Source organism: Streptopelia decaocto (genome assembly GCF_964273445.1).
Source record: "Streptopelia decaocto genome assembly, chromosome: Z".
Taxonomy (NCBI): Eukaryota; Metazoa; Chordata; class Aves; order Columbiformes; family Columbidae; genus Streptopelia; species Streptopelia decaocto.
This window is the reverse complement of record NC_138657.1, coordinates 26,673,419-26,700,131: the sequence shown is the minus strand read 5'-3', so window position 1 is coordinate 26,700,131 and position 26,713 is coordinate 26,673,419. Positions and strand designations below refer to the sequence as shown.

The window sequence follows — 26,713 nt, the reverse complement described above, 5'->3', positions numbered from 1 at the left end:
GAAGTGACTGGAAATGGTCACGATCTCCTCCATCCTGCTACCTCCTTCAGCTTCTCTCCTCTACGTTTCTTGTTTCCCTTCCTCAAACTCCCATGACTTTGCCAGTTCCATGACCCTTTCCTTCTCAGCCTGTCCTTTGCCTGCACCCTCTTGTCCCTGCAGCTTCCTGTAGCCTTCTCTCCACCTTAAGCCATGAAATGCGCCACTGACTATGTTGCATTGCTCCCACCATGAGCTGTTCTTCATCTGCAGCTCTGCGAGAGAAACTGGGCACAAGGCACACACAGGGAAAGCTCTGTGTCTTGCAAAGCGGGGAACAGCTGGAAACAGCAGGGCAGAGGGATGCTTCCCTTTGAGGCAGTCATCATGGTTAGTATGAGGCAGGAGAGGAAAGTGGCACAGCAGGGTGCAGCGTACTGCTGTGCATAACTGGAGCAATACATTCAGTAAGCAGTGTGTAGTGCAGAGGAGTTGGCCACAACGTGCACTGAAACAGTCCCCTGGAGCACAGCACTGTCTGTGGGGAAGGGAGGGCAGAGGAGAGCTCCACAGCTGGCAACACAGGCCTGGGGGAGTGTTAGGGAAGAATGAATACTGCCAAGGTATATTTTTAAAGAGCCTACCAGCTGTAGTTAAAGTCCAGTTTGGTCCCTAATAAAGGAAAGGTTCCCAATCCTGAAATAAAAAGTTGATTGTTTCTTAAAGCAACTCAAACTAGCACTACACCTGCTGATGAGAATAGCATGGTGGCTGTTGCTGAAAAGGCTAATGTCTAGACTTGCAGTATTTTACCAGTGCTCAGATCAAACCAGTTTTGACAGCAAGAAAATGGGAAAGCTACACGTCCATAGCTCAGAGGACACAAGTGCAGACTCTGCATTAATACACATATATCTTCTCTCCAAGAAGTGATAAGTTCCCATTTAGACACCCAGCATTTGGATACATGAGGTTCAGCTCATTTGAAGATCCAGCTCTAAATACAGTTGAAAATCTGGTGCTGTACTTCCAAGCAGAGACACCTTCTGGCCAACACCTGCTTGAGGGCTTAGAGCTTCTGTGTCAGTTACTGGGTAAATTCTTCTAAATACCCAGCTGTCCCAGAAGAAAAAAAGGTGACAATGATACATGCATGAGTTTTATAATATAAACAGGCTAAATTACTCCACTGGATGTACAGGATCTCTGAGGTTGCCATCTCCTTGCTGCTAACAGGTGCTACAATGCTTCTATTTTAATTCTTTCTTAGTCATTTGGGTACACTAGATAATTTTTGCAAGTTATTTGACTAAGGCAAGCTAATATACCCTTCTGCAATTTCTCGGCATATTTTCACATGACTGGGCAATGCTTTCATTGGATCTACAGGCATGTATCTTCCAAGACAATATCTAGTGGCAAAGGGAGGATCACATCTGACATTAACATGGGCTGATCCAAACGAACCACAGAAAATAATGCCAGTGATCCCCAAATGGAAGCACAGATTCGAGCTAGCCAAAGCACTAACAGTAGCCAGAGAAACAAGTCTGGATCACAGTCAGACCACCACATGCTGAAGGAAAACAAGTCCCAGTCTCTGTCATCTGACAGGTTGATTTTTGCTTTTTCAGCTGGCCAGTAAGAGAGCCAGCAGTCCCAAACTTCTGACTAGAAACACAGCAAAGGCAGCCACAAAGCAGGCAGCATATCAAGTGACATTAAGACAAAAAAAAATTGGCTAATATTTTTATTTTCAGACCAGTTTCTTGAAAGGCTTTGCTGTGGGAAAGCAAGATGTGCAGTTCCAGCCACCTGATGATAAAGGAAGATCAATACTAACATGTATCTGGACAGTCAAAGAAATAATACTAACATAATGAGATCATAACAAAATATAAAGGGCCTTGGACAGATTGTATTGAAGTACATTTCTCATAATTGTAAAGAGTTATAGTCCAGACTTGTGAGAATGGTATCTTGGGCCAGATAACCGTCCCCAAGTGCATGGGACGTGTGAATGTCCTGGGGCCTGGTCTGTGAATGAGTGGGAAAACAAGTGAGACAAACATAACATGAGTGTGGTGTGTTTTTAATAACACTTATTGGAAAAACATCTTATGTAACATCTTAGTCCAGGCCCGTATCTGTAAATCCTATAAACTGTCAATGGCTAATAAAGGCCTAGCCTAGCTTAGCTCTCTGCTTTGCCCGGCTCTGTGCTCCTTCTTGAATAAGATCTCTGTCTGTGCATAAATCTCTGTCTGCATCCCGCTGTCCGTCATTTCTAATTGCTGCACTTTGCCAAACTGGCTTACACGTTATTTTGGGGTAAAAAAAAAAATCCATAATTTTTTATGCTCTCTGTCAACATTTTGGTAGAGGATCAGTTCTATCAGCACACCTGTCCTTATTTTTTAACCTCAGCAGTGGGCTGCATATGCACATACATCTGCAACCAGAAATTTATCCACACATGGGCTTAGAACAGGTTCATCATTACATAAAATCAGCCGCTTATTCAAGAAAACCTTCCCATCTCAAAGTTCTTGCTGATACACTATAGAGTGGAAGACATACGAGGATTTTATAAGAAACTGATATTTTTCACTTTACTTCTCTTAAGTAATATTCTGCAATTTGGAGGTCTTAGGACTGAGATTATTTATTCTCCCAAATTATTAGGTCTAACTTGATTATGATCCTGGCAACTACATATCTAACTACTTCAATCTGATATCTTTGATTTTACTTTTTAGTTTCTGGGTTTAAAAAGTGCATAAAATCAGCAAGCTATGCACAGTCCTAGATAAGATAACTTAGTAACCTGTGCCACAGACTAAAATTTACTCAGCTGTGTCTCTATTCAGCATGCTCTGGGATTGCTGAAATTGCCACCTTTCTTTGCCGTCTCATTGATGTCATGTCAGCAGCTACTCTGCAACACAAGCCTCCTCCTGAAAAATCCAACCACCAAATCACCTTTCTAGTATGTGTCAATGGCCCTTGATGCAATACTTGGGATCATAATTTCCCTAGGAAAATAAGAATTTCTGACAGACTTTCACTCTTAAATGCAGAATCTGAGCTGGTGTTTGTAAGCTGTGACAACCAGACTCTCTTCTCACTTTTACTGGAAGGAACTGAAGTAGCTTAAAATGGGAAGCATTTCTATAAACACCAATTTCGTGAGCAAAACGCAAAAAGAATCCAAGTTCCTCTGCTCAGACAAAATATTTGGTTGCAATTCATGAACAAATAGGAGCACTTGCAATGCATTTAAAGCCTACCAAAATCTGCCTACATCTCCACCCTTAGAAAATTACAAAACAGAGTAATTCCTTACATCCTCAGACTCAAAGACATGGCAAATCATTTTGTACTGCCTCTTTCCATCTTGGGAAGGGTGAGATGCTTCCACATTATCCTGGGAGTTAGACCGTGGCATTCGTCTACGTGCCATCAAAACAACTATATTTCCTATATCAGCAATGTAAGAAATGGTCCGCAGGGGATGATCCATCATGGTTTCCTGGGGAATACAGAAAACAACATGAGCAGCTGTTGCAATGAAGTTCTTATTGCAAACCTAGCACTAGAAAAACAAAAAAATGGCAACATAAGATGTCTGTTAAGTGAAGTGTGTAACACCCATCATGCATGAAGGGAGATGCCAAGATAATACAAGAGCTTCACTTTCTGAAAGTAAAAGAAAGCAAGTTTTACAAACTACTGTTGTGTTTTCTGTGGAAAAGCACATAAAGACCTCAGTAACAGAACCTGAATATTCTGGGCATGTATGTGCAAAGGACTATGAACTTCAAATTATCTCAACCAAATATTTTGGGCCACTCTGGGCACAATCAATACTTGATGCATCACAGCTCGTAAGAAATGAGTCGACTGCAACTGGCTTACCCACAAATTCTAATAATTTCTACAGTCAGACACACCAAAGTAACTGCATGTATGACATGGTTCTTGAGCATGGACTTCTTACTAGAAAATCCTGGGGGGAAATACAAGAGCCATCACTTTTTGAAGGACAAATTTTGGCAGGCAGCTGAAAGTCTATGTCAGTAACCTACTACTACAATACTGACAAAAGCGTCTTTGTCTATACCTGTGTGTCTGCATTCAGTACTTTTATTCTCTGTGTAGAAATGAAGAGGTCCACTTCAGTCATGGGTTGAGATTCACCTTCTGGAGCCTGCAAATAAATGGATTAGTGTCAAACAAACACATTAGATAACATACTTACTAATGATGTTAGGTTCACGAACAGGGGTGCACTAAGACACAGTCACCAGAACAGCAATGCAAGATAAGAGTATTAGACTGCAAAAGCTAAAGATAAACACAAATATATGGAAACTAGATACATATATATATATATGTGAAAGTGAATTGAATATTATTTGAAAAATTGTTAACCCCATAAAAGCTTTCCTGATATTTTTCCTGACTGAGTAAAATTATACCTGATTGCAACATTAACTATATAAAGATTTCATTAAAATCAAAGTGATTGTCCCATTTTCTCCACACTATGAATCCCACTTTAAAGAAGGTTTTTCACACATGCCACAGAAAGGCCTAACAGCATCTCTTGCCTGAGGAATTTCTATATGGGTTAACAGAGACAGTCAATAACAATGGAAAAAGCTGTACCACAGGTGGGTGCAGTTTAAGCAATTCATAATGCAGTTCTGGTAAGAAGACCTTCAAAGTCAAACAGCAAACTATTCAAGCACTAACCCACTTTAGAAGTAATATTTTGTTAAGAGAAAGCAAATGCTTGTATTTTTTTTAATTAGATTTGTTAAAATATACTTAAAACCTCCATAAATGAAACTTATTACTAAGATGGGTCAATCTCAGCAGTGTATTAGTTTGTATATATACTTTTTTTTTTTGCATCCAGCAATTTGAAACACGTGTGAATCAAACAAAGCACTCCTATAGAAAGATAAAATAAATAAATAAAAATACTTGATTTTAACCTATCATTTTACAGAGTTAAAACCTTTGCCATGCCAGTCCTGTTTCTTTAGTATGTATTTTGGGTACTGCCTGTAACCATTTGATAAATCCAATCTTTACTCTATTTCTAACATGAAATGGCTAATGATAAGCAACAAAAAATGGCCAATCAGGCAACTGATTTCTGAGAAATGTTAATTTGTATGGTGGCTCATAAATAAATCTTAAAAAAAAACTTGCTGGATGCAGAAAATAAAAACACAAAATAAAAAGAAAGGCAAAAAACCCTCCCAGAAAACAAAAGAACAGGCATAACATCAAGCTGATGGAGTTTGTACTGCACCTTCTTCCTGCTTTTGGCTAATTTCTGGGCCATCTGCTTAGCATGGAACAAACAGAGACAGGAGAATAGTTAGAGAAGAACTTACAGAGACTCCAAGTCAAGCAGGAATCTGCATGCTAATGTCAGGGCTCACAGACTACTAGCTGTTCTAAATTAGTCCCTGCTTAGATTAATTTCCTCCTTTCTTTTTGGCTTAAAAAAAAAAAAAAAGAAAAGTTTAGCACAAGTACTTTAAAAAATGAAAAGAAACCACACGAAAAGAGTCAGGAAGAACACAAAAGGATTTTTATTTTCTTTCATTTAAAACATTAGTTGCATTAAACAAGGATGGTTTGTTGTTGGTTTTGTGTGTGTATGTGCTTTCGTTGTTGTTTGTTTTCAGTTTCCGCTCATTTACAGCAGCGTAAACCATGAGGTTACTTCTTCTGAAGCAACACCAGAGTAAAAGGTGAGAGAAGAATTTTAATCATTATTATTTCCAGCTTTTTTTTTCTAAAGAATTTAGAGTGAAGTTTTTTAATGCTCTCCAACAGTCTTCAAAAAATAACCTCCCTAAAAATATGCTACTTTTCCTTGGAAAATCTAAATGACAGAAGGTAACTGCCCCCTCCATTTTCTCCTCCTTCTATGCAAACGCACTTATACCAACATTAGCATTGCATATCTAGAAAACAGGTTTTCCTGTGGCACCTGTACAAAGTTTTGTGCATACCACCGCATTTTTTCAAGGAGGCAGTGGAGGATGTACTTCAGTTCCACAAACACCTGAAAACAGGTCTCTTTTCACTAATTAGTTTAAATTATTTATATCCAGAGATGTACGAACCCATTACATCAAGCTGATTCCTTAAGTGCCGCCACTGTGGCAACAACACAAATAAGCATAATTCTTACGGTCTTGTAGTCAATAATTCAAACCAAGGTGAACTGGACTTATGGACCTGCTTACTGAAGAAATGGAATACTTACCAGGCTGGCACATACACTTTTACTTCCAACAGTTAAGAGCCCCTTACCTAATTAAATAAGCAGGTATCCTTGTGGTGGGAAGGAGACTTACTATTACAGGCTTCATAGAGATTCACGGCTAACTACTATTATGAAAAACAACAGGAGGCCTGAATCACAAGATGCATCAAACATTTTATACAGATGCTCACAACTTATATCTGTCAGGTTTTGCCTAAACAAATCTGAAAGCAGATACCGAAATTTTAGACTGTGCTGCTTATTTACAAATATAAACATTCCCATACCAGCTTTTAGTCGCCTTTTAAAAACTAAGAAATATTTGGTAATGTTGTGATTTATAGAATCACAGAACAGTTTAGGTTGGAAGGGACCTTCAAGGTCATCCAGTCCAACCCCCCTGCAATGAGCAGGGACATCTGCAACTAGATCAGGTTGCTCAGAGCCCCATCCAGCCTGATCTTGAATGTTACCAGGGATGGGGCATCTGCCGCCTCTCTGGGCAACTTGTGCCAGTGTCTTACCACCCTCTTTGTAAAACATTTCTTCCTCATGATTGCAGACAATTGCAAAAGCAATCAGACCTGGCTTGTGCTGGAGGCTCTTCATTACATTAATATTCATTGGTACTCAGAAACAACATATTGATCTTGAATGATAGCTACCTACCATACACTGGACAAGGGGAAGACACTAATGAGATAGAGCATATAAATTGCTTCCGAAAATCAAGCTTCCCTTCAGACAATGTCCCGCATTCCCAGAACTTTACAGAGTGATGGACCCCACAAAAGAAGAAAAGCATAGGCCAAAAAGAAGAAAAGCAGGAAAAAATCCTCAAAGTTTACAATGCAGAAGCAAAGATTAATCAAAATACATTATCATCCAATTTATTGAAAATTATGCTCTTGCAATGGAAGAATCTGGTCTTAGTGGTATTTTGATTTTTTGAAGAATGTCTTTCAAATACTTCATAAAACTAATGTAAAGATATGGAACAATTAATTTTAATTAATTTGACACTGCACAAAAATGTTATAAAAGTAGTTATGGTCCCTGGAAAAAAAAAAAAACAAAACAAACAGGATAATTCTGTGCAAAACAGTTTATCTGACAAATCCTCTTCATCACAGTATTCTGCTAATTTAAATCAAAAGGTTCTTTCTATATTCTTAGGAAAAAACACAAACTACCTAACCTAAACAAAGTATTATTTTTTTAAAATATACATAGTCCAAGCTTTTCAATCAAGGTAAGTAAAATATAGCTATTTCAAAAATTCTAAATTATTAAAAACCAGCAACTTTTGCTACAAGGATATCTTAAATATACTCAAACTATTTAACCTCTACAAAAAATGAACTGTGACTCAGTGAACACCCAGATGACAATGAGTAATCAAAATATGTAAAATATTATATTATTTCCACATATGGTTTCTTAAATTACATTCTGTCATCAAATCAGGTGTTATCTAAAATGTTTAAAACTGCCACACAGCTCAAATCTGCTGATGAAAAATAAAAATGAAAGTTGTTAGCTCACATGTGAAACTTAACAGCACAGATCAGATATGAATTGTAACCATGAACATCACCGTTTTTACTGTTACAATTACTATGGGTCCCCTCCAAGTAAAATGTGAAAATATATTTCTTTCTACGTCATGTGAAGTAATGAGACTACAGTCTGATAATGGTGAAATACCTTTTCTATTACTAAAAGTACCTCCTAGTGGAAATACATAATAACTACATTGGATGAACGTTTTCAATGAAGTGTATCTGTTTTAACCTAGCTGGGCTTCACAGAGATGAAAGCCAAAGGACAAAAACATCCAACTCTTGCACATTTAACTGAAGAAAGACTTGTGTAAAGAAGCAGCATGGAGAACCATTTTCAAAATCTGTTCATATTCTAAATGAATGAGTGTGTGGTCTGAAGGCTTTGTTAAAAGGAAGCATTATAGGGATTATTAAATTCAAAAGGAACACACATATGGAAGGCATGCATACACAGTGGGCCTTAAACAAAGCTCTTCTCTGCTTTTTAATGCTCTTAATTTCAAGTCTGCAAATTTTTAAAAGCCTGTTCTTAATTTATAACCTTTGTTTTCTTTAACTACAGATAAATGTTTCACGTGCAACACCTAACACACTCTGTAAACAAAGATGAGTAGGGCGCAAGTAGGGCTCATTGTGTGAGCAATATTTTAGACATTTGGGCTAAAGCTTTCAACTAGACTGGAAGAGGGCAGTACCAGGCCAGTCAGTGATGAGCAGCGGGATGGCATACCTAAGCTTGAGGAGCTGTGAGCTAGTGAGATTCTTCAGACTGTGCCACAAGGTGACGGGTAAAAGAACCACACTTGAAGTACTTCTACACTAAAGCACGCAGCATGAAGAACAAGCAAGATGAACCAGAAGCCTTGGCCTGGTCCCAGAGATATGATATTATTGGCATTAGCGAAACCTGGTGGGATGAATCCTGTGACTGGTGCGCCATGATGGATGGTTACAGGCTATTCAGAAGGAACAGTCAGGGTAGAAGAGGTGGGGGGTGGCACTGTACATAGCAGAGGGGCTGGAATGCACAGAGCTGGCAGCTCATGATGGTGAAGTTGAGAACCTCTGGGTAAGGATTAAGAGGCAGACAAATAAAGTCAATATCATTGTGAGTGTCTACTATAAGCCACCCAGCCTGGATGATGACACCGACGAGTTATTCTTTAAGAAACTAAGCAAAGCCTCTAAGTCACCCGCCCTTGTCCTTATGGGGAACTTCAACTTGCCAGATGTCAACTGGGAATGTCACACAGCAGACACCAACAGGCTCAGAAGATTCCTAAAGCATCTGGACAATAACTTCTTGGTGCAGGTACTAAGGGAACCAACCAGGAAAGGTGCCTTCCTGGACTTGCTGCTCACTAACAGAGAGAATCATGTGGGTGAAGTGGTGACAGGTGGCTCCCTTGGCCACAGCGACCACAAAGCAGTCAGGTTCAAAATCTTTGCTAATGGGAGGAAAACTGCCAGCAAGACCTGAACTCTGGATATGAGGAGAGCAGACTTCAGGCTGCTCAGAGAACTACTTAGTAAAATTCCCTGGGAAGAAGCTTTTGAAAGTGTTTGGGTCCACCAGTGTTGGTCACTTTTTAAGTGCCACCTACTAAGAGCACAGGATCAGGCAATTCCAAAATGCCAGAAATCTAGCAGGCAAGGCAAAATGCCAGCTTGGTTGAACAGGGATCTCCTTGAACTAAGGCAAAAGAAGAAATTATATGGCCAGTGGAAGCAAGGTCAGGCAACATGGGAGGACTATAGCGATGCTGCTTGCCACTGTAGGAAGGAAATTCGTGCTGCCAAAGGTCAGTTAGAATTGAAGCTGGATGGTACTGTGAAGGACAATAGAAAAGACACCCGGGGATCTGGGTGTTCTGGCCTATGGCAAGTTGAACTTCAGTCAACAGTGCCCTGGCAGCCAAGAGGGCCACCCATGTCCTGGGTGCATCAAGCATAGTATTGCCAGGGGGCAAGGGAGGTGATTGTCCCGCTCTGCTCCGCACTGGGGCAGCCTCACCTGGAGCACTGTGTGCAGGTCTGGGTGCCACACGATAAAAAGGATATAAAGCTACTGGAGAGTGTCCAGAAGAGGCTACAAAGTTGGTGACGGGTTTGGAGGGGAAGCCATAGGAGGAGCAGGTAAAGTCACTTGGTTTGTTCAGCCTGGAGGAGACTGAAAGAAGACCTCATGGCAGCTACAGCTTCCTCACAAGGGGAGGAGGGGCAGGCACTGACATCTTCTCTCTGGTAACCAACGACAGAACCCAAGGGAATGGCAGGAAGATGTGCCAGGAAAGGTTTAGGTTGGACATTAGGAAGAGGTTCTTCCCCCAGAGGGTGGTGAAGCACTGGAACAGGCTCCCCAGGGAGATGTCACGGCCCCAAGCCTGACAGTGTTCAAGAAGAGACTGGACAACACCCTCAGACACATGGTGAGAACTGTGGGGTTGTAACATGCAGGGACAGGAGCTGGACTCGACGATCCTTGTGGGCCCCTTCCAACTCAGGACATACTATGACCCCCTCTACAAAGGCTGTCTTATGCAGTGATGAATTTGGAAGCCGGAACTCCATCTGTTGCAATGGATTTCTCACTAAAAAAGTTTAGCTTTAATGGTAATCAGCAATAAAATCAGCCAAAACTAACCCTAATAAACCAAAAGACCCCGAGGTTCATGGAGGCATATTTACATTGCCTGAGCTTTGCCTAGAAGCAGAAAAGCAGTAACTGTCAAAAAAGTATACAATGGCATTGTGTGCCATGCAGTAAGCCAACAATTTTCAGAAATACACTTACAGTTGCTGAAAATTATATGCACAAGCTAGGGTTTTACCAGGTCAACAATGCAATTACTTGGGCTTCTGCCCTGCAACAAATTTACTACAACCAGAAATATGCAGGCCTGCTGATTTATATGGATGTATAAATTATGGGGTTTATGAGTGAAATGAACTAAAGAGATTTATTCTTTTTGAGGTACAGCAGTGCTGAGGCATAACAGAATCTCCAGAAAGAACTTTATTTTGTTAATGAATTTCTAAGAAACACATTTAGTAACAGAGAAAGATCCACGCTCTTATACCTCATAGAGCTGCTTTAAATCAGTTCTGTTCCAATTTTCTCTAACACATCCCTTCAATCTTTGTCTATCAGGTACTCTCATGCAAGCTTTACCTCACTGGCACAAACTTCCTGCCCAACCCCAGGCTCAAATTTAACTCCTGAAACCAGTTTCCTATGACAGCTGATGCTAATCTTTCAGTCTCCAGTGATGTGTCCCTCCTAGATCCAGCCTCACTGAAGCTCTTATTTCTCTCCCTTCTCTGTTTTACCTTTAGTTTCCTGGGCATTCAAATCAGAAAACTTTTCTGCCATGCAGCCAAGTGTCAGGAAAGAACACACGGGGACTACTAAGGAGACAGGCACAGCCTTACTTGCACGCAGAGCAGGAAAGAAGCAGACTCTGTAATGGAAAGTCTCCACTGTAGCTTTGGAAAGAACCCACCAAAACCTGATGGGGTTGAGAGAGCTGTGTGAAAAATCTTTTTCAAAAACGTCACTGAATACAGAATCTCCAGTGAACACAGATAAACCGTTCTTTTACAATAGGCTCAGTAGTTGCTTAAGTTTGTGGAAACTTATACAGAGATGGCAGAAGAAGACTTATCTGTAACAAGAAGGCTACATTCCTACCTCCTCTAAAATGCTAGAGTGTTAGTGATTTTCAGAGACAAAGTTACAAGAACTTATGTATTTGAACAACTGCAAAATCACAATTTATGGAAGTCTCTCAATGTTTCTAGTTGGAGCTTCCCTGTGAAAGTTCTGCACACTGACTGAACTAAACATCTGGCATGGAAAACATAGGAAGGAATAACAGTAGGAAGGAATAACATCAGCCAACCTTAACAGATAGTGCTATCGGCCTTGCTGATAGCATGTTGTTTCTCTTCCTCTCTCTTTTATACAATTGTACACAGAGTCTGAGTTGGAAGCCAAAATAAACTATACAAAAGAAGAACACATAAATATTAAACTAAGGAAAACTTTCAGATGAGATGGTGTTGGTTAGCTGAATTAGCAGAAGATGAAGCCGTGTGCCTACCACCTAGTCATGTATGGGTAGTGAGAATATTGCAGCATCCTCTACAACCCTGCAATAGTTCATCCACACACCTTGATTTCAGTTAGCAATGTCATCATTGTAACTTACAATACAGCAGCACACCCATTGCTTGCCATGGCCAGTACAGAAATCAGCATGCATTTCTGTTTTCCAAACAAACATACCAGATTCCAGGAAAAACTACTTTTTTTGATGATACAGACCGTACATGTCTGTATCATCACAGGCTTTTCTTTTTTATTCAGCTTATAGCTGTTATGTCATGGAGAAAACAGCATCCACAGCAGGGTCAAAAATAACTGCAAACATTACCACAGTACCAGTTCCAGCAAGTGCCAAGCCAGAAGCAGCTGCAGTACCGACTAGTTCTACCCCAAACCTGTTTTCTCTCAACACCCAGGTAATATGTAATTTAGACCACCACTGACTTCAGATTCTGGCTTAGAGTACACAGCACAGGTATTGCTATAGGGAATTAAAATAATCTGGTAACCTTTCCTTATTTTGCTCCAAAAGGTGCATTAAACATGTGATTTATTTTGCAGAATAAAGGATGAGGCACTTAACCTTTCTGAAACCACAGATAACCCCACATGAAGAAACTACTCATAGGTAAGAAGTTCATATCCGCAACCTTTTGAGAAGCAGCAGGAATTATTCCTCACCTTGATCCTGCTGACAGCTTCCTGAGCCTGCATCATTCTCACGTTCTTGGAAGGAGTTTTATCAGAAAGGAGTTGCGTTGAGCCAAGGTAATTGGCTGCAAAAATGATTCCATCGATCAAGTCTTCAGGATCACAAGGTCCAGGAACTGTAACACAGAAAAGCAATCACCGAAGAATCTAACGTTGAACAAGGGCAAAACAGCAGCACTCTGACAACTTGAGTCTGCACCTGATGGCTGCAAATCCTTCTCTGAAACACTGCAGTTTAGTATGATGATATGGCAATGAGTACTTTCAAAGGTACAGAACATCAAGTGAATGCTCTCAACATCTCTCCAGCAAAAGCTGTAATTGTTAATCCAGCCTGTCTCTCACAATAGCTCATTCTTTTCTGAGCAGGGATCACCCTGAAGCAAAATAATCTCAGTTTGCCCCTCACCCACCAAAACCAGCCTTGCATTTGTAAGACTGACAGTGACAAACAGAAAGAGGACAGGTGCAATTTAATACCAGCCATCAGCCACTTGCTCACTTGTGTGTTGGCCACAGTTAGTACAACAGGCAGAGGAACCTCCCAGGAATGCTTTACAGGTACAAGTCTCCCTTTACCAAGAAGACTGATTGCCCAATTAAGCAAAGTACTTTTATGCCACGGACCTTTAAAGATCATTCTCAGTCTCAATAAGGATATTGGGGTAAAGAAAGAGCCGGAGATAAGTATCACACTGGAACTATATGCAAAGACAGAAGTAGATGGATAAATCTTAGGAGTAAGCTTGTCCCCTTTATAGTTTCTTTAAATATGAGAATTTATGACTACCAGTTTTAAGATGCTCATCTCCAGTGCACAGAATTTGCTCAGATACTGTGTATCTGGAAAACTCTCAAAATGAACTTTCAGTTCACTTTCAAGTACACGACCCAAAGAAACGGAATTTTTTCTTTATGGAAATTTATGTTTCTGGAAGTATTATATTACATATTTGCACACTCTTCCAGTCCTGAAACCATAAAGCATTTTAAGTGTTGCTGTTTGTTACTCTACACGTCAAAGCCTTTTCACCACTTCACTATAAAGGGTATAAAGTCCTTTATAGTACAATTTCTGATCAAAACACAAAGAACATAAGTATAGGCTGACAAAGGTGTAGATAAGACTCCCAGAAGGAAGCATATTGATGTAAGGAACGTTTAAGGAAGGAATGTTGTTTTTACAACTGATCTGGCACCTGACTCCAGCAGGTGGGAAGAACTGAGAGACATCAGACTATGAATCCTTAATGTAAAACAAAGTCTCCTCGAACTAATCCCAAATGCAAACTGATTACTGTATTTAAAAAGTTAAGCTATGGGAAAGCGTAACCAAAGAGCCAGGAATCCATATTTTAAATAAATCAATAAGGGGAGAAGGTTGTTAGAATTAGATGAATGAAATATGTAAACTAAGGCAGGTGTTGGGTAGTCTGTAAATCCTGAAGTACCCAACCAAAGGGGAACAGGGGAGGGAATTTGCACCTGGGATTTGGGGGGAATATAAGCAGGGGCTTTTTGCCCTATTCTGTGTGCCTACCTTTAGGTAGAACACCCAATCTTGCAAAATCATTATTAAAATATGCTTTGCTGAGAGGTCCTGCCTGGACATATTATATTTGCAAGATAATTGTTTCCTACAATTAAAACAAAAAAGATATGTGCTCTGTTTGCATGAGAGGTGAACACAGAGATTGCACTGCTTTCTACAAGACCCCCTTGATTTATTACCTCTGACAATGAAATTATTATCTGAACAAAAGTATAGCACAGGTACTAACAAGTTTTTCTTGGACTGCTAGTGCATAAAAATGCAAAATTTGGGGGGTTTTAGTAGATTTTGCACTGGAGCAAAATCTAAGAAAATTTTAGTTTACTTTCATTTGTTTGTTTGTTTAAAGGAGAGAAGGATTATTTAAGATAGCCCTTGATGGACAGGGCTACCACTAGGAGATGAATTTCAGTTCAGAGAGATGCTTCATTGCTGCAAAATTCCAAAACTCAAGCTAGTTTCAAAAAATGTATTAAATTTACATTAGTTGATATTCTGATCACAGACGCCAAAATATGCAACTCATACACTGAGGACTAAACCAATGATCAACTTGCAGTCAAAAGAGAACGATCACGTTATCGTTTAAACACAGCACACTGTAAAGCAATCCAAGGAGTTCCAAGATGGCTCCAATGACTTATCATAGGAACTGTATTCCTGTCATTTCATCAAGCACATGGACAACTGCTGCCAGTGGGGGAAAAAACAAATGAGACTTCAAATTTTCTGCTTTTGTCATGCTCTCATAACAAAATAACTGGGTTTTACAGCATGCAGGCTTCCTGTATACACAGGATGCAGACTCATACAAAAGGCAACAGCAGTTCATGTAGCTGGTAACTTGCTTTTTCACATTGTTCTGAATGACTTCAGCACTAGCACAAGAGCAAGCTTAACTTTCAGACAGGAAGCACTATTTAGTTAGAGGACAAGTAGCTGTAAAACAGTGCAGATTTCCTCTGGCAGGCCTGCCAACTAATCAAATTAATTCAATTCCTCTAATTAATGCAACTGAGGTTGGCTTCAGCCTGCCAATTGAAATCGGTGCTGGAGAGAGAGCATTACACTCTTCTTGCCTAACCTATTTTCCTTGTCCACACACGTTCACATTTGTTGTGTAAATACCGTAAAAAATTATTAGTGTTTTAAGTGATACGGACAATAAAACAGCATAAATGACACAGAAACTATGAATGAAACATTAAAAAAGCAGAAGTTCCATGTATCTGAACTTTGGAAAGAGCACAGTAGGATTTAGCTCAGGTTTCACATTGGACACAATTTAATCTAAATCAGTATACCCAACCCTGTCAGCTTTTCTATTCAACAAATAGAAATAAAATTTTATACATTATAAATATTGGAGTTTTTAAGATATGAAAAAATATTTAGAAATTGTAGAACTATCTTACCTTCAACGTAAGTTGGAAATGAAGCCAAGCTTTTTCTGGGCTGTAATTAATACAGAAAGACTTTCAAACAGAACAGAGCATGCACAAATATGCATTGAAAATTTCTCCATGCCAAAAAGATTAAAAAAATAAATCACTCATAATTATTAGCACAGGAAAATAACCATTTATTAAGAGTTATTATTGTATTTCATATTTTCAAAGTCTAAGCACCTACTAGAGTGAAATTCAATGTATTCTGTTTGTGCCTTTATCAGATAACATGCTAAACCCAGTTTTCAGTTATTTGTTGGTGTTGAACAGTATATTAACCCTCTACCAATAGGTGCTCTGCTTTTGCTAATCAAGAAGTATGCAGGAAAATACATATCTCAAAGACACTAGCTCTTCCAACTACAAATAAATACATGCAGGAATAGATGAAATTATGCTATACTGTTATTATTCATGAATTCAACCAGCAACCCAATCAGTTATTCATTAACAAAATACTGTTATTCATTAGGATTGTTCTTAGATGCATCCCTCACATTAATACAATCTACAAAAAGCTTTCTAAATTTTAACAGGTTTGGTAGCAACCCGTGTTCTATGGGGTAATTACATTCACTAACACCTCACCACCATGTTTACACTGTATCAAGCACAAAACCACATCTGGTAACTTCAATTTCATAAAAGGTGAACAAATAAGAAAAAATCCTGCCTTGCACATGTGAATACACAGTGTAAAGTAAGACCTTATCTGCAACTGCAATGTTATGTGAGTGACTGTAGCTAACACTTCAAACACCTGGAAACTACAGCTTTCAGTGGGTGAGACTCACTATTTTGTTATAATCAATAACTTACAACACATTGGAAAACTCAAAGAAAATTATCTGTGGCAATATATAGATGGTAACAGGTAAACTGGAAAAACTGCTGCTGTCATATGTTTTCCAGATAAGAATTTTGGACAGTCCAAGGATTACAAAACTCTAATGAATCTACAACTGATTATAGTAGCAGTAACTCCTCCAATGACTGCTTAATATAGTTTTATAAAAGAAAATCACGATATGTTCATAATAATGCATAATATCTTAGACAATTTCCAGTACATTTCCAGACAATATCCATTGAAATATTCGCCAGATTATTCTCCTTTATGATGGGCAACTTACTATGTTCTGCATATTAGTGGAAAAAACAGGTAAACCAGGAAGGTCGTAGTTACATGACAGGTTGAGTCACTAACCTGAGGGAGTGTTTTCTATTGTAACAAATAGAAAATGGATGCATCAATTAACATTTTTCAAACAATTATGCTTGTCTTGCTATAAAACAAAATGACTAGTGAAATAAAAACAAAAGGTGTGTGACACATGGACAGCAGAGCCCGTGCAGCCTTTAAGTACTTGCTGTTTATTCTCAAAACGACTACGCTGTACTGCAAAACCAAGAAAGCTCTCCATCAGAGATTGTACTAGCATAAATAAAGATGTCAATAAACAACCATCTCCCGCTGCCAAAGCATTTAAGCTGCTGTGAGGACACTGACATGCCTTCTCAGATCTGTGGGTCTTTCATCTCTTCAGATTAATGTTTTTACTGGACCACCTATCTATGCAGACTTGAACAACTGTTTTTAATTGCTGTTGGAGTAGCGCTGAGAGTGAAATTCAACCACTGGACTGTGACAGGCCCAGAGGACAAATCCCCTGCACACCAGAGACAGGTCATGTGTATAAATGTCCTTGCCAAAGTACTTTTATTTTTCAAATAGAGTGAACAAAGTCTGTAATTACACATTTGGCAACTATTCAGCAACCTGACTAGCTGATGCAACTTCTTTTCAGGATAGAGTGAAGTAAACTGTCACCATACATGCTTTTATTGCAAAGACTCACACACAAAATCAAGTTTTTTTTGTTCATTTCCCAGGCTGAAAGACATTCTACTAAGTCCACAGGAATAGTAAAGTAACAGGTAAAGTCACCAGTGGGAGGAAAACTACACCTTTTGAGTTTACATATCCATGAATTATGAAACATCAAGGTCATTAATGTTTCATTACTCTCGTTCATCTTGTTGCCATGTAGTATAATAAAATCATTTTTTTTAAAGAAAGGTTTTACTAAGACCTAAAAGTCATTCCCCCAAATTATGAGGCTGCTTTATCACTGTTGTTTTTGTACTAGAAGTACTAAAGTAGGTATTATTGCTCATCAGAGGGTAACAAACAGCCTGACACATCTTACTGTGAAACCTGGTTTACCACCTCTGACGCTACATGTGAGCACATCCTAAAAAATGAAATTATTAGCATCTTGTGTGTTTTCTTCCTTTGGGTAAGTTTATCGATACTAAAAGCTAGGATATATATAAAGTGACAAAATCTCTACTGAATAAAGCTGAAGGCTTTAACAGATAGCAATACAGCTGATGAAAATTTAACAGCACAATCTATTGTTGAAGGCTTTAGGACGTGAGAAATTATGAGTTTCTTAAGTCTTTTGAAAACTTTCTCTGTTTTCTGAATGCAAATACAGACAGGCACAAATACATACATGTTACAAGCTTTTTTATCTCTTGATAATAATAAAAGAAAAAGAGAAAGAATGGATTACTAATTAGTTTTTCAATTCTAATCAGCATTTCCAGTTATGGTAGATCTGTTTTTTTCCATCGTGGAAGATAACGCATGCATTGCTCTCAGTAACAATATGGTATATTCTTAGACTAAAGGTTCTACATTTTTTTTAAGTTTAAAACCCAAAAAACAAACAAACCAAATATTTGCAGATTTTTCTGTTTATAGAGCCAAACATTCTATACTAATCCAAATACTTTTAATGCCAAATTATTTTCTTTTCACACTGCAACAAGTTCAACTCACACTTCTCATTTTGTGTCAGTGGAACTACTGCAGTGTAAAAAGCTGTCAAGTGAGGTGAAAAGAATAAGAAAAAAAGAAAGAAGAAAATAAAGTAAAATAAAGAGAAAGTAAGTATTTAGCTTTATTTTGAGGAGCCTGGAGTCAGGAACTGAATTCTGACTGTGGATCACTGACAAGTCAGTTTCTACAATGACAAAATATCAAGCAACATAATTTTACTGCCTAATTAATTATATTTAAGCAAGCTTCTTCATGTGTCTGAGAAACACAATTTTATTTGCAGGAAGACATTCTGCATGGAAAAAAGAGCTTCTTCCTTTTGCCTCTAATACAGAGGTGATAGTTGCTGGTAAACCAATAAACTTCCCAGCCTGTAAAATGTAGTGGCAGTTGAATGCAGAGTCAGAAATGCCATGATAAACAGTCCTAAGTATGCTAGAAAATCAGACAGACAGACTAGCAAAAGGAAAATCATCTGTTCAATTTTGTGAGAAGAGATTGCACAGGCACTGGGGGGGAAGGGAAAATAAATGGCATAAGCAGCATGAACATGACTGTGGCTTTTAAATATATCTCACTCTACCTCTTTATTAGTGGAGGCCTCTGCCGTACTGCAGACATCCTGGTGATGTTGTCTACTTGACGATTCAGCACCCCGAGGTGAAGAGGAATCTGGGGATGGAGACTAGACACAGCAAGAAAATTAAATAATAATCTGAGGGACCAACGTGGAAATTGTTCTTTCCTATTTCCCTCTAACTTGGCGGTGGAAATAAGAGGTGAGAGGGAAACAAACAAACAAAGAACAACAACAAACAACGCAATGAACAAAAAAAGGCTCAGGACAAACACTTTTAAAATGTTGTAACCCTTGCTTTTTATCATAATGACCACATAGCAGTAGCTCAATGAACTTTGTCTAAACAGCTAAATCCTTCAAAAAAACACCTGTGTTTATTTGTCAGTAATGTATGAAGTGAAGCATTTGGAAACCCAAAAAGCTGTACACAGTGGTAAGCAAAACTCAGCCAAAAAGTGTGTCATAAAGCTGTATTTTTGCAAGACGAATGTAGGATCATCTGACATCGGTATTAGGCCAACTGCTTATACTTACTGTCAGCATCCAACTAAGCTGCAGCTACAGGACTTTGAGTTGCATGAGTACCTGCCTATCGCATGCAGACTAATGACTGTAAGCTTACTGAAGGCTGCAGCCAAGGCAGACTGATGTCGTAAGCTCTGACTTTCTAGGAAAGAAAAGATAAAGTCATTAAGAAGTAAGCTGCAATGGGAGACAGGTGAACTCATTGTGACTAGAACACACAGATTCAGGTAAAGATTACTTAGTTGTCAAACTGGGGGGAGTGAAGAAAAGACTGTAATTTCCCCGTAAGCACACATGGTCTCACATATAATTAATCTGACGTGCTAAACTAATGTAATCTGAGCAGATACAGGCTGCAGTAGTTGTCCGTAAATGTTATTCTATCATCTTAGAGAACTTTCATAAATCGCACAGAGTAATTCTAATGTATGCAATATATGAATATATTTAAGGACTACTCAATTCCAGTGTCACCAAGGGCTATGGTTCCTCATCCTAGATACAGCACAAACTTGGGAAATATTTCACAGTTTGTGCTATGGTCTTAGCATTATGCATTCTCTGTAGGTAAGACTTACTCCTTTGTCTCCCTTCACCATAAACAATTCAGTGGAGAAACTGTCTTTCCGATCATGTCGTAGTCATTCACAATCATCAAGAATGTCATAGCAGAAAAACAAAGGGTATAGCATAGAAAAGCAGTATCACAGAATATCTTGACCTGTATGATCCATTAGTAAGTACCTTGGTGAAGGGAAAGAATGCTTTGGGAAAGGATATTCTCATCACAGGCAACTCCTAATGAATGCTGGTGACACAAGAAAGTCATAGCGAGGTATGTACCAGAGCAAGAGGGCCTGGTGTGGGGGTATGACACAAAAACACAGAGTGTGGAATTAAAGAAAGTGACCAAAACGAAACAGAGCACAAATCTTCAACACAGCAGGCACTTTTGAAGACAGATCTTAAGGACTTATCTGAAAAACAGGTTGGTGCCCATGATAAAATGTGAATCCTCTAAGAAGGTTTAGCATTTAGCTATGCAAACTGGCTGTTTAGCCCAGCAGCCCTCGCATTCTACAGCCTACTGTGGCCCCAGTTTTGCCAGCTCAACAGTTCATCACTGATGGTAAAACAGTCAAATACTGTTCTTCTGGTTTCATAAACAATTACATGACATGGCTTTTCTCTAAGCCAATGAGTCATACCAGAGAAGCGCTAAACTTCCAGTGCTCTGAGCTGGCAGCAGCTCCTGTCCAGCGGTGCTCTCCTGCTATGCCTCCACTTCAGCTGAAACACTGAGTTCAACGAAACTGTGTGCAAAAACATCTCGAGTTTTGCAAGTCTAGCTTCACAGATATGGAACAAGCATAAATAAAATTCCCTTATATTTGTCTTCACCCTCATGCCTTTGAAAGGTTTATCTTGGCAAATTACTAAATATCAGAATTATAGTTAATAAAGAAAGGCTTCCAAAGAGTTCAGAAGCACTTCCTTTTACAGATATCTCCTGGGTAAAAGAACAGTCCTTGCATACCCCTATATTCTGAATTACAACTGCAAGGCAAAAAGGAGATGCAGCTGTGAAACGGTCCCTGGAACGCTGGCCTGTGCTGGTGCCTTCAGACTGAAGGATTGCTCATTGCACCACCAGCAGTCAACGCGGGGCTGTGCGAGAGATACGGGCTCCCCTGACCTGCTGTGTAACTACCAGAGTTACGGTGACACAGTGGCTCAACTGCACAAACAGCAGCTCCTATTTACTTGAGGAAGCATCCTCGCAGTGGTCACATTCCCAGTAGTTACAGTCTTTCTGTATTAGGATTAAATATAAAAGATGCACAATACCATAAACCTAATAATTGCATCAAGATATTGTAGGATTGAGCTTTAAATAGTAAACAAATAAAGGAAGCAAAGCATAGCATACTTTAGCATAAAAAAAAAAAAAAATCCCTGAAAGCTCTCATATTTGCACACTAAAGTGATAATAAATTATTTCATTTAAACCAGTTGGTTGCTGACATTAAGAAATTTTGCACCATTTAAAATGTATTAACAGTTGCTCCAGTAGCACTACAAATACCTTTACTCAGCTATTTTCATTTAAAAGTATCAGAATTTAGCAACTATTCAAAATGATCACACAGCTTTCCATGTGCTGTTTGAATGTCTGCTTAAATTTTTCTGCAAAAAACCCACAAATTCAAACCTACCAGACCCAAATATCAAACATTCTATAAAGTTCTCTACATGACATGAGAGCTGTCCTCAAAAACATTTGTACAAAAAAATTCGCTATTTGAACAATAAACACTCAGTTCTCTTCTGCATCAAAATGTATTTTTAGAGGTACATATACCATGCACAAGGAAAGAATGCAGTCACAGCAGTAACAAGAAATATCTTGATACATTGTAGCGGATAGACAACTTGAATGCCTGCTCAAAACATTACAACTGAAGTCTAAAATAAATGCTGAGTGACTGCTTCACCGCCTGTTAACAAAAAAAGTTTTAGAAGTCTAACAAAAATGCTGTCAGAACAAAGACAGTAAGTTCATATGAAGTGTGCTGCAATTATGTAAAGAAGTCCATCAATGGAATTACAAAATGTTTTCTTAAGCACAGCAATAAAAAAAAGAAAAGTACGACTTACCCCATTTCTCCCCTTCAAAAAATCTACTTACATTTTTCTTACGATACTCAATCTGGTACATCCAAAAATTCTCCATTTCAATTTTGGTGTTGTTTGACTCTACCTAACATGCAACCCACTCCACCTGAGAAACCTTCTTTGCTATTGTGCAGAGGGATTTAGTAACAGAAACTGTAACAGGAGAGGATTGTACTGCATCTGCATCATGTTGCATACAACCTATCCAGGTCAACCCAGCTGGCTACTGAATAGCTCATGAAGACAAACATAACTGACATTGAAACATCTTCTTATACAACAACTTGCTCTTGTTTTATAAAAGCAGAGTTGTTTTACCTGCATTTAGCAGCTGCTTATCTGACAAAAGTATAACCTAGTGGGTCACATCACCACATAGAAGGCCGGGATAGGAGATGAAACGATTAAATACTTCAGCAATGCAAGATTTACTTAAGCAAAAGTCCATTACTCATATGACACTAATGTCCACCTACTGGCTTCCTGGCAGAGGAATGGCAGAGTCTTCCTGTACATTAGGTCAGGCAACAACTGGATAAAGCAAGGCTTTTAAATTTATTTTATTTCAGTGATAAAAAGTCTTCTGAGAGGTACCAACCACATTGGGCAAAGGTCAAAGCACTATGAAATATTCAGGTCCAACATGGAAGTATAGTCAGATGCATGATTTTACAAACACCACCCAGTACAGAACTGTGGAAGTAAATCTCTTGGGTTTTAGCACAACCATGTTGTGGCAGAATTTCTACCGTGATTTGAACAGTTGGAATTCTATCCACTGAAAAGTAGACTGAGATCATCAACATATATTCACAACTTTTAGACAGCATGAAGTACCCATGAAGAATGGAGTTGAAAGCTAAATGTCCTCACAATATAAATCATCATCAGCAGCAGCTGTCTTTGGCTAAATTTACTTTAACTGTAGTGTTAAAAATGGAGTGTTTGAAAAAATAAAACCAACTCAGAACTGTTGTACACATACATGCATACCATAGCACAAGCAATGCAATTTAATTTTTGTAACTGTGGCAAAGGATGAAATTTAAGTTTGTGGTTGTGGTGTAACTGCCTCCGCGCATGCCCAGTGCACTTACCCATCCGTTTGCTGGGTGGTCCAGGACCCACCCCTGACAGTTTGCGCACAGCTGACACAAGTAGACTTGAGACTAGGTGACTGACTAAATTGCTCCCTACAGAACAAAGCATTTGACTAACTGTTCTAGGACCTCTCCATACAGGAATATTCCCCCAGCAGGATTCTCCTGCGCACATGACAAGGGAGAGGCACCTTTCCTAATTTCAGGGTGCTAACTACAGTCCTGGCCATCGACTCTGGCTAACCCAGCAGCACTCCTGAACAGTTTCTGCTACAAAAATGACCAAACACTACATGGATAAGAGACTTGCTGCTAGTCAACAGAAGCTATTCCCACAGATGTATGACAGTCCTAATGTGCACAGTTACCATAGGAAGTGTTTTGTGTGTAGCTTAAGGTAAACTATAGCAATGGACCAGAGGTGCTAGAGTGGTCATGTAGGATCAAAGACCAGCTGTATGTAAGACCTGAGAACAAATGCAGTTTGGGGAATCTCTCCCGATTCAGCTGACAATGCCCTGCAAGGATAGAGCCTCCTGCCACATACCACCATCTGGACAATGGCTGACAATCCTACTTGAGAGATCTGACCGTCCACACGTTACACTGTGCAAGAGCTCTGAATAAAGCAGCTGTTTAGAAACAAACACACTGTCCAAGAGTGTCTGCACAACACCACTGAGTTGTAATTCTTCAGTAAAATTCATTTGTTACAAAACCAGAGATTTTGACATAAGCAGTAACTGTGTACCTCTGTCAAAGTCTTTGAAGAAAGACACCCATCTGTTACTGTTACATTACTAAGTCTTAAAAGCAAAATAAAAATATATCTACAAATAGACAGAGGTTTAGATCTGACAGAGAAAAGTCCGAGTGAGGAAACGATATAAGTAACTGAGGCTGCTAGGTCAAGATGGCCCTTTATTTTGCTCATTTCAAAGAGTCTCTTGGCCACACAAGTCAGTAGCAGTAGCCATGCTACACTTTGTGAGCTGCTAACTTCCCTTTGAATAAAACCTTAGGCTGTACAGACTCTGACTGCCCATCAGATCACACACACAGAGCTATATGGGTAGGGTCTGTCCAGCAGCACTCAGGCTGGATGGACAGCTGCCAGCACAGCAAGGCTCCTGTGAGCTGGGTCAGTACTGGCTGATGCTCTCTCTCAACTATGGAATTTCTTAGCTGAACTTTAACTTCTAGTTCAAATGCAGCTTCATGTGTCAGCCTGACAAAATTAGTGTAGCTCTCTCCTGTGTTTTCAAAAGACTTTGAAAGTGTGACAAGCGCTTTTCCAGTTTTAAACAGCACAGAAAAAACACTTGAAATTACTTTCATCTTTCAATAATTAAAAAACATAACAGATATATAAAATTCAAGGGGTTATGTGTGCTCACTATAATTTAAAAGCCTGTAACTCATCTGCAGAGTGTTTATCTTCAAGCAAACTAATTGATAAATTTAAGCTTTCTTCTGTGTGATTGATGAATCAGCATAAAGCTGATTCAGATAAGATAAGCTGATAAGATGCATTTTGCTTGGTTTTGGTCTTTTTTTAGATCATTTTTGGCTTGCAGCTTTTGGAGTGGTTTTTTGCTGTATAGTGTTAAGACTATGGTCTTGCGTAGATGACAGAAAGATGACCTGTATTCTGTGTGCTCAATCAACAAATTTAAAAGGTCTGCTCAGAAAAAGAAAACAGTACTCCATCAATATAAACTCATCTTCATTTACTTTCTTTTCTTTCCCTCCCGCCCCGCTTTGTTCATCTATTACTGAAACCTGCTTAATTATTTAAAACAGACTTCTCTATTGCCTTGTTAATAATACATTACTCCTGCAGCGGAAAAAGTGAAGCAAATTCATCTCCGTGAAAGCATTTTGCTTCTGGAGTTATCAGAACTGAGAAAATCCTGCAGCTGAAGGTTGAAATAAAATATATATAACCAAAAAGAACAATACATCTCAGCTCTGTTTTGCCTAAAGGGCTTGTCTTCAGTTCTGAATTTCTACTTCACAAATCCAAACCACCCATGTAAGTGGTTTTACTTTATAACAGGACTTACTCTAACATTGTACCACATCAAGTATTTGCAGAGGAACAGAGACTGTGAACACTTTGCAAAACTGAAGCCTTTGCACACAGCAACAAACTGTGCCCGGCATGTCAGCAAAATCTGGCTTTCAGATCTGCTACCCCACGGATAACTGAATGGACCTCAGCAAAAGGTCACAGTATTTAGTTCTGAAACGGAGAATCTCTCCCTCCAAACCACCATTTTCTCCTGATTATGGCAGAAGTGAAGCAGACAGCCTGCTTGTCTTCTCTGGATATGAGAAGATATAAATGTTCTTTAAATGCCAGGAAAAACAAACAAAAAAACAAACAAACAAATCTCGAACTGTGCCTTTCAGTGTTTTTCTAAGCAGATCTCTGTACTTCCAAAACTAAGCAAGCCACTCTTCTCATAGCTCTATGACATTTTAAAGATGCTTTTTAAGACCTTCCATACAGTTTGTACACCAGAATATTTAACTGTATTCTGAGATATCTACTACTCAAAACTATTCTCTTTTCCACTTGAACACGTGTTAATCCTTAAATCCAGATCCATGCACTCCAGATGTCTTTTATTTAGACCTTTAAACACCACTAGTTCTGTATGTGGCTAGGCACATTCACAGCAGGTTTCTGGCAGAGAAACTGACAAAGAATGACAGGCAAGAGCTACCTAAATAGGATATGGGCCTCCCCTTCCAGTGAGATAACTGTGTGGATCTGGAAGAACACCTTTTCCTAAAGGGTATCCCCCTCCATCATTCTTAGACATGTGCACACCATAAGCTCCATGCTGGTCTCCAACAAGGAACATCATTCAGTACAATGTGAACAGATTATCTCTCCCATTTCACACTCAGAAAATGCAACCTAACTGCAGTTCCACAGTGTTTTCCATCATGGGTCAGTTTCCTGATGTCACATTCCTTGCAATTGTGCAGCTCTAACTGCTATTGTATTTGAAAAAGTGATAGTCTGCTTTGGTTAAAAAGGTTTCTGATAAACAGATTTTGGAAATATATGTCAATTGCTCATATCTCATGTGTGGAAGACTACAAAAAAAACCCAAACCAATCCAACTTACCGTATTTATTCAAAGGACACTGAGATAACTTTTGGGCTTTTATCAAATACACAGGTACAACACCTTCCCCACAAACTAGATGTCCAGATCATCTCTTATTCAAGTGAAAGCACGAATCAGTAAACCAAGGTACACAAGGCAAACAACAGCAAATACTCTCCATTGTTAAATATTAAGCAGATA

At 39.0% G+C, this 26,713-nt stretch overlaps 1 protein-coding gene across 2 annotated transcripts in view; it reads right to left on the bottom strand.

The window, feature by feature from the left end:
* Positions 1 to 26,713, bottom strand: part of APBA1 (amyloid beta precursor protein binding family A member 1) — a 107,070-nt gene that overhangs the window by 11,947 nt on the left and 68,410 nt on the right. Inside the window, exons 3-8 of one of the 2 annotated variants that reach the window (XM_082074715.1) lie at positions 19,090 to 19,191; positions 15,626 to 15,665; positions 12,629 to 12,774; positions 5,306 to 5,338; positions 4,103 to 4,189; positions 3,326 to 3,511 (exon numbers count right to left, since the gene is read on the bottom strand). In XM_082074715.1, coding sequence (XP_081930841.1) covers positions 3,326 to 3,511; positions 4,103 to 4,189; positions 5,306 to 5,338; positions 12,629 to 12,774; positions 15,626 to 15,665; positions 19,090 to 19,191 — 594 coding nt within the window. The remainder of the gene's footprint in view (positions 1 to 3,325; positions 3,512 to 4,102; positions 4,190 to 5,305; positions 5,339 to 12,628; positions 12,775 to 15,625; positions 15,666 to 19,089; positions 19,192 to 26,713) is intronic. The other variant, XM_082074716.1, reaches the window with a different exon arrangement.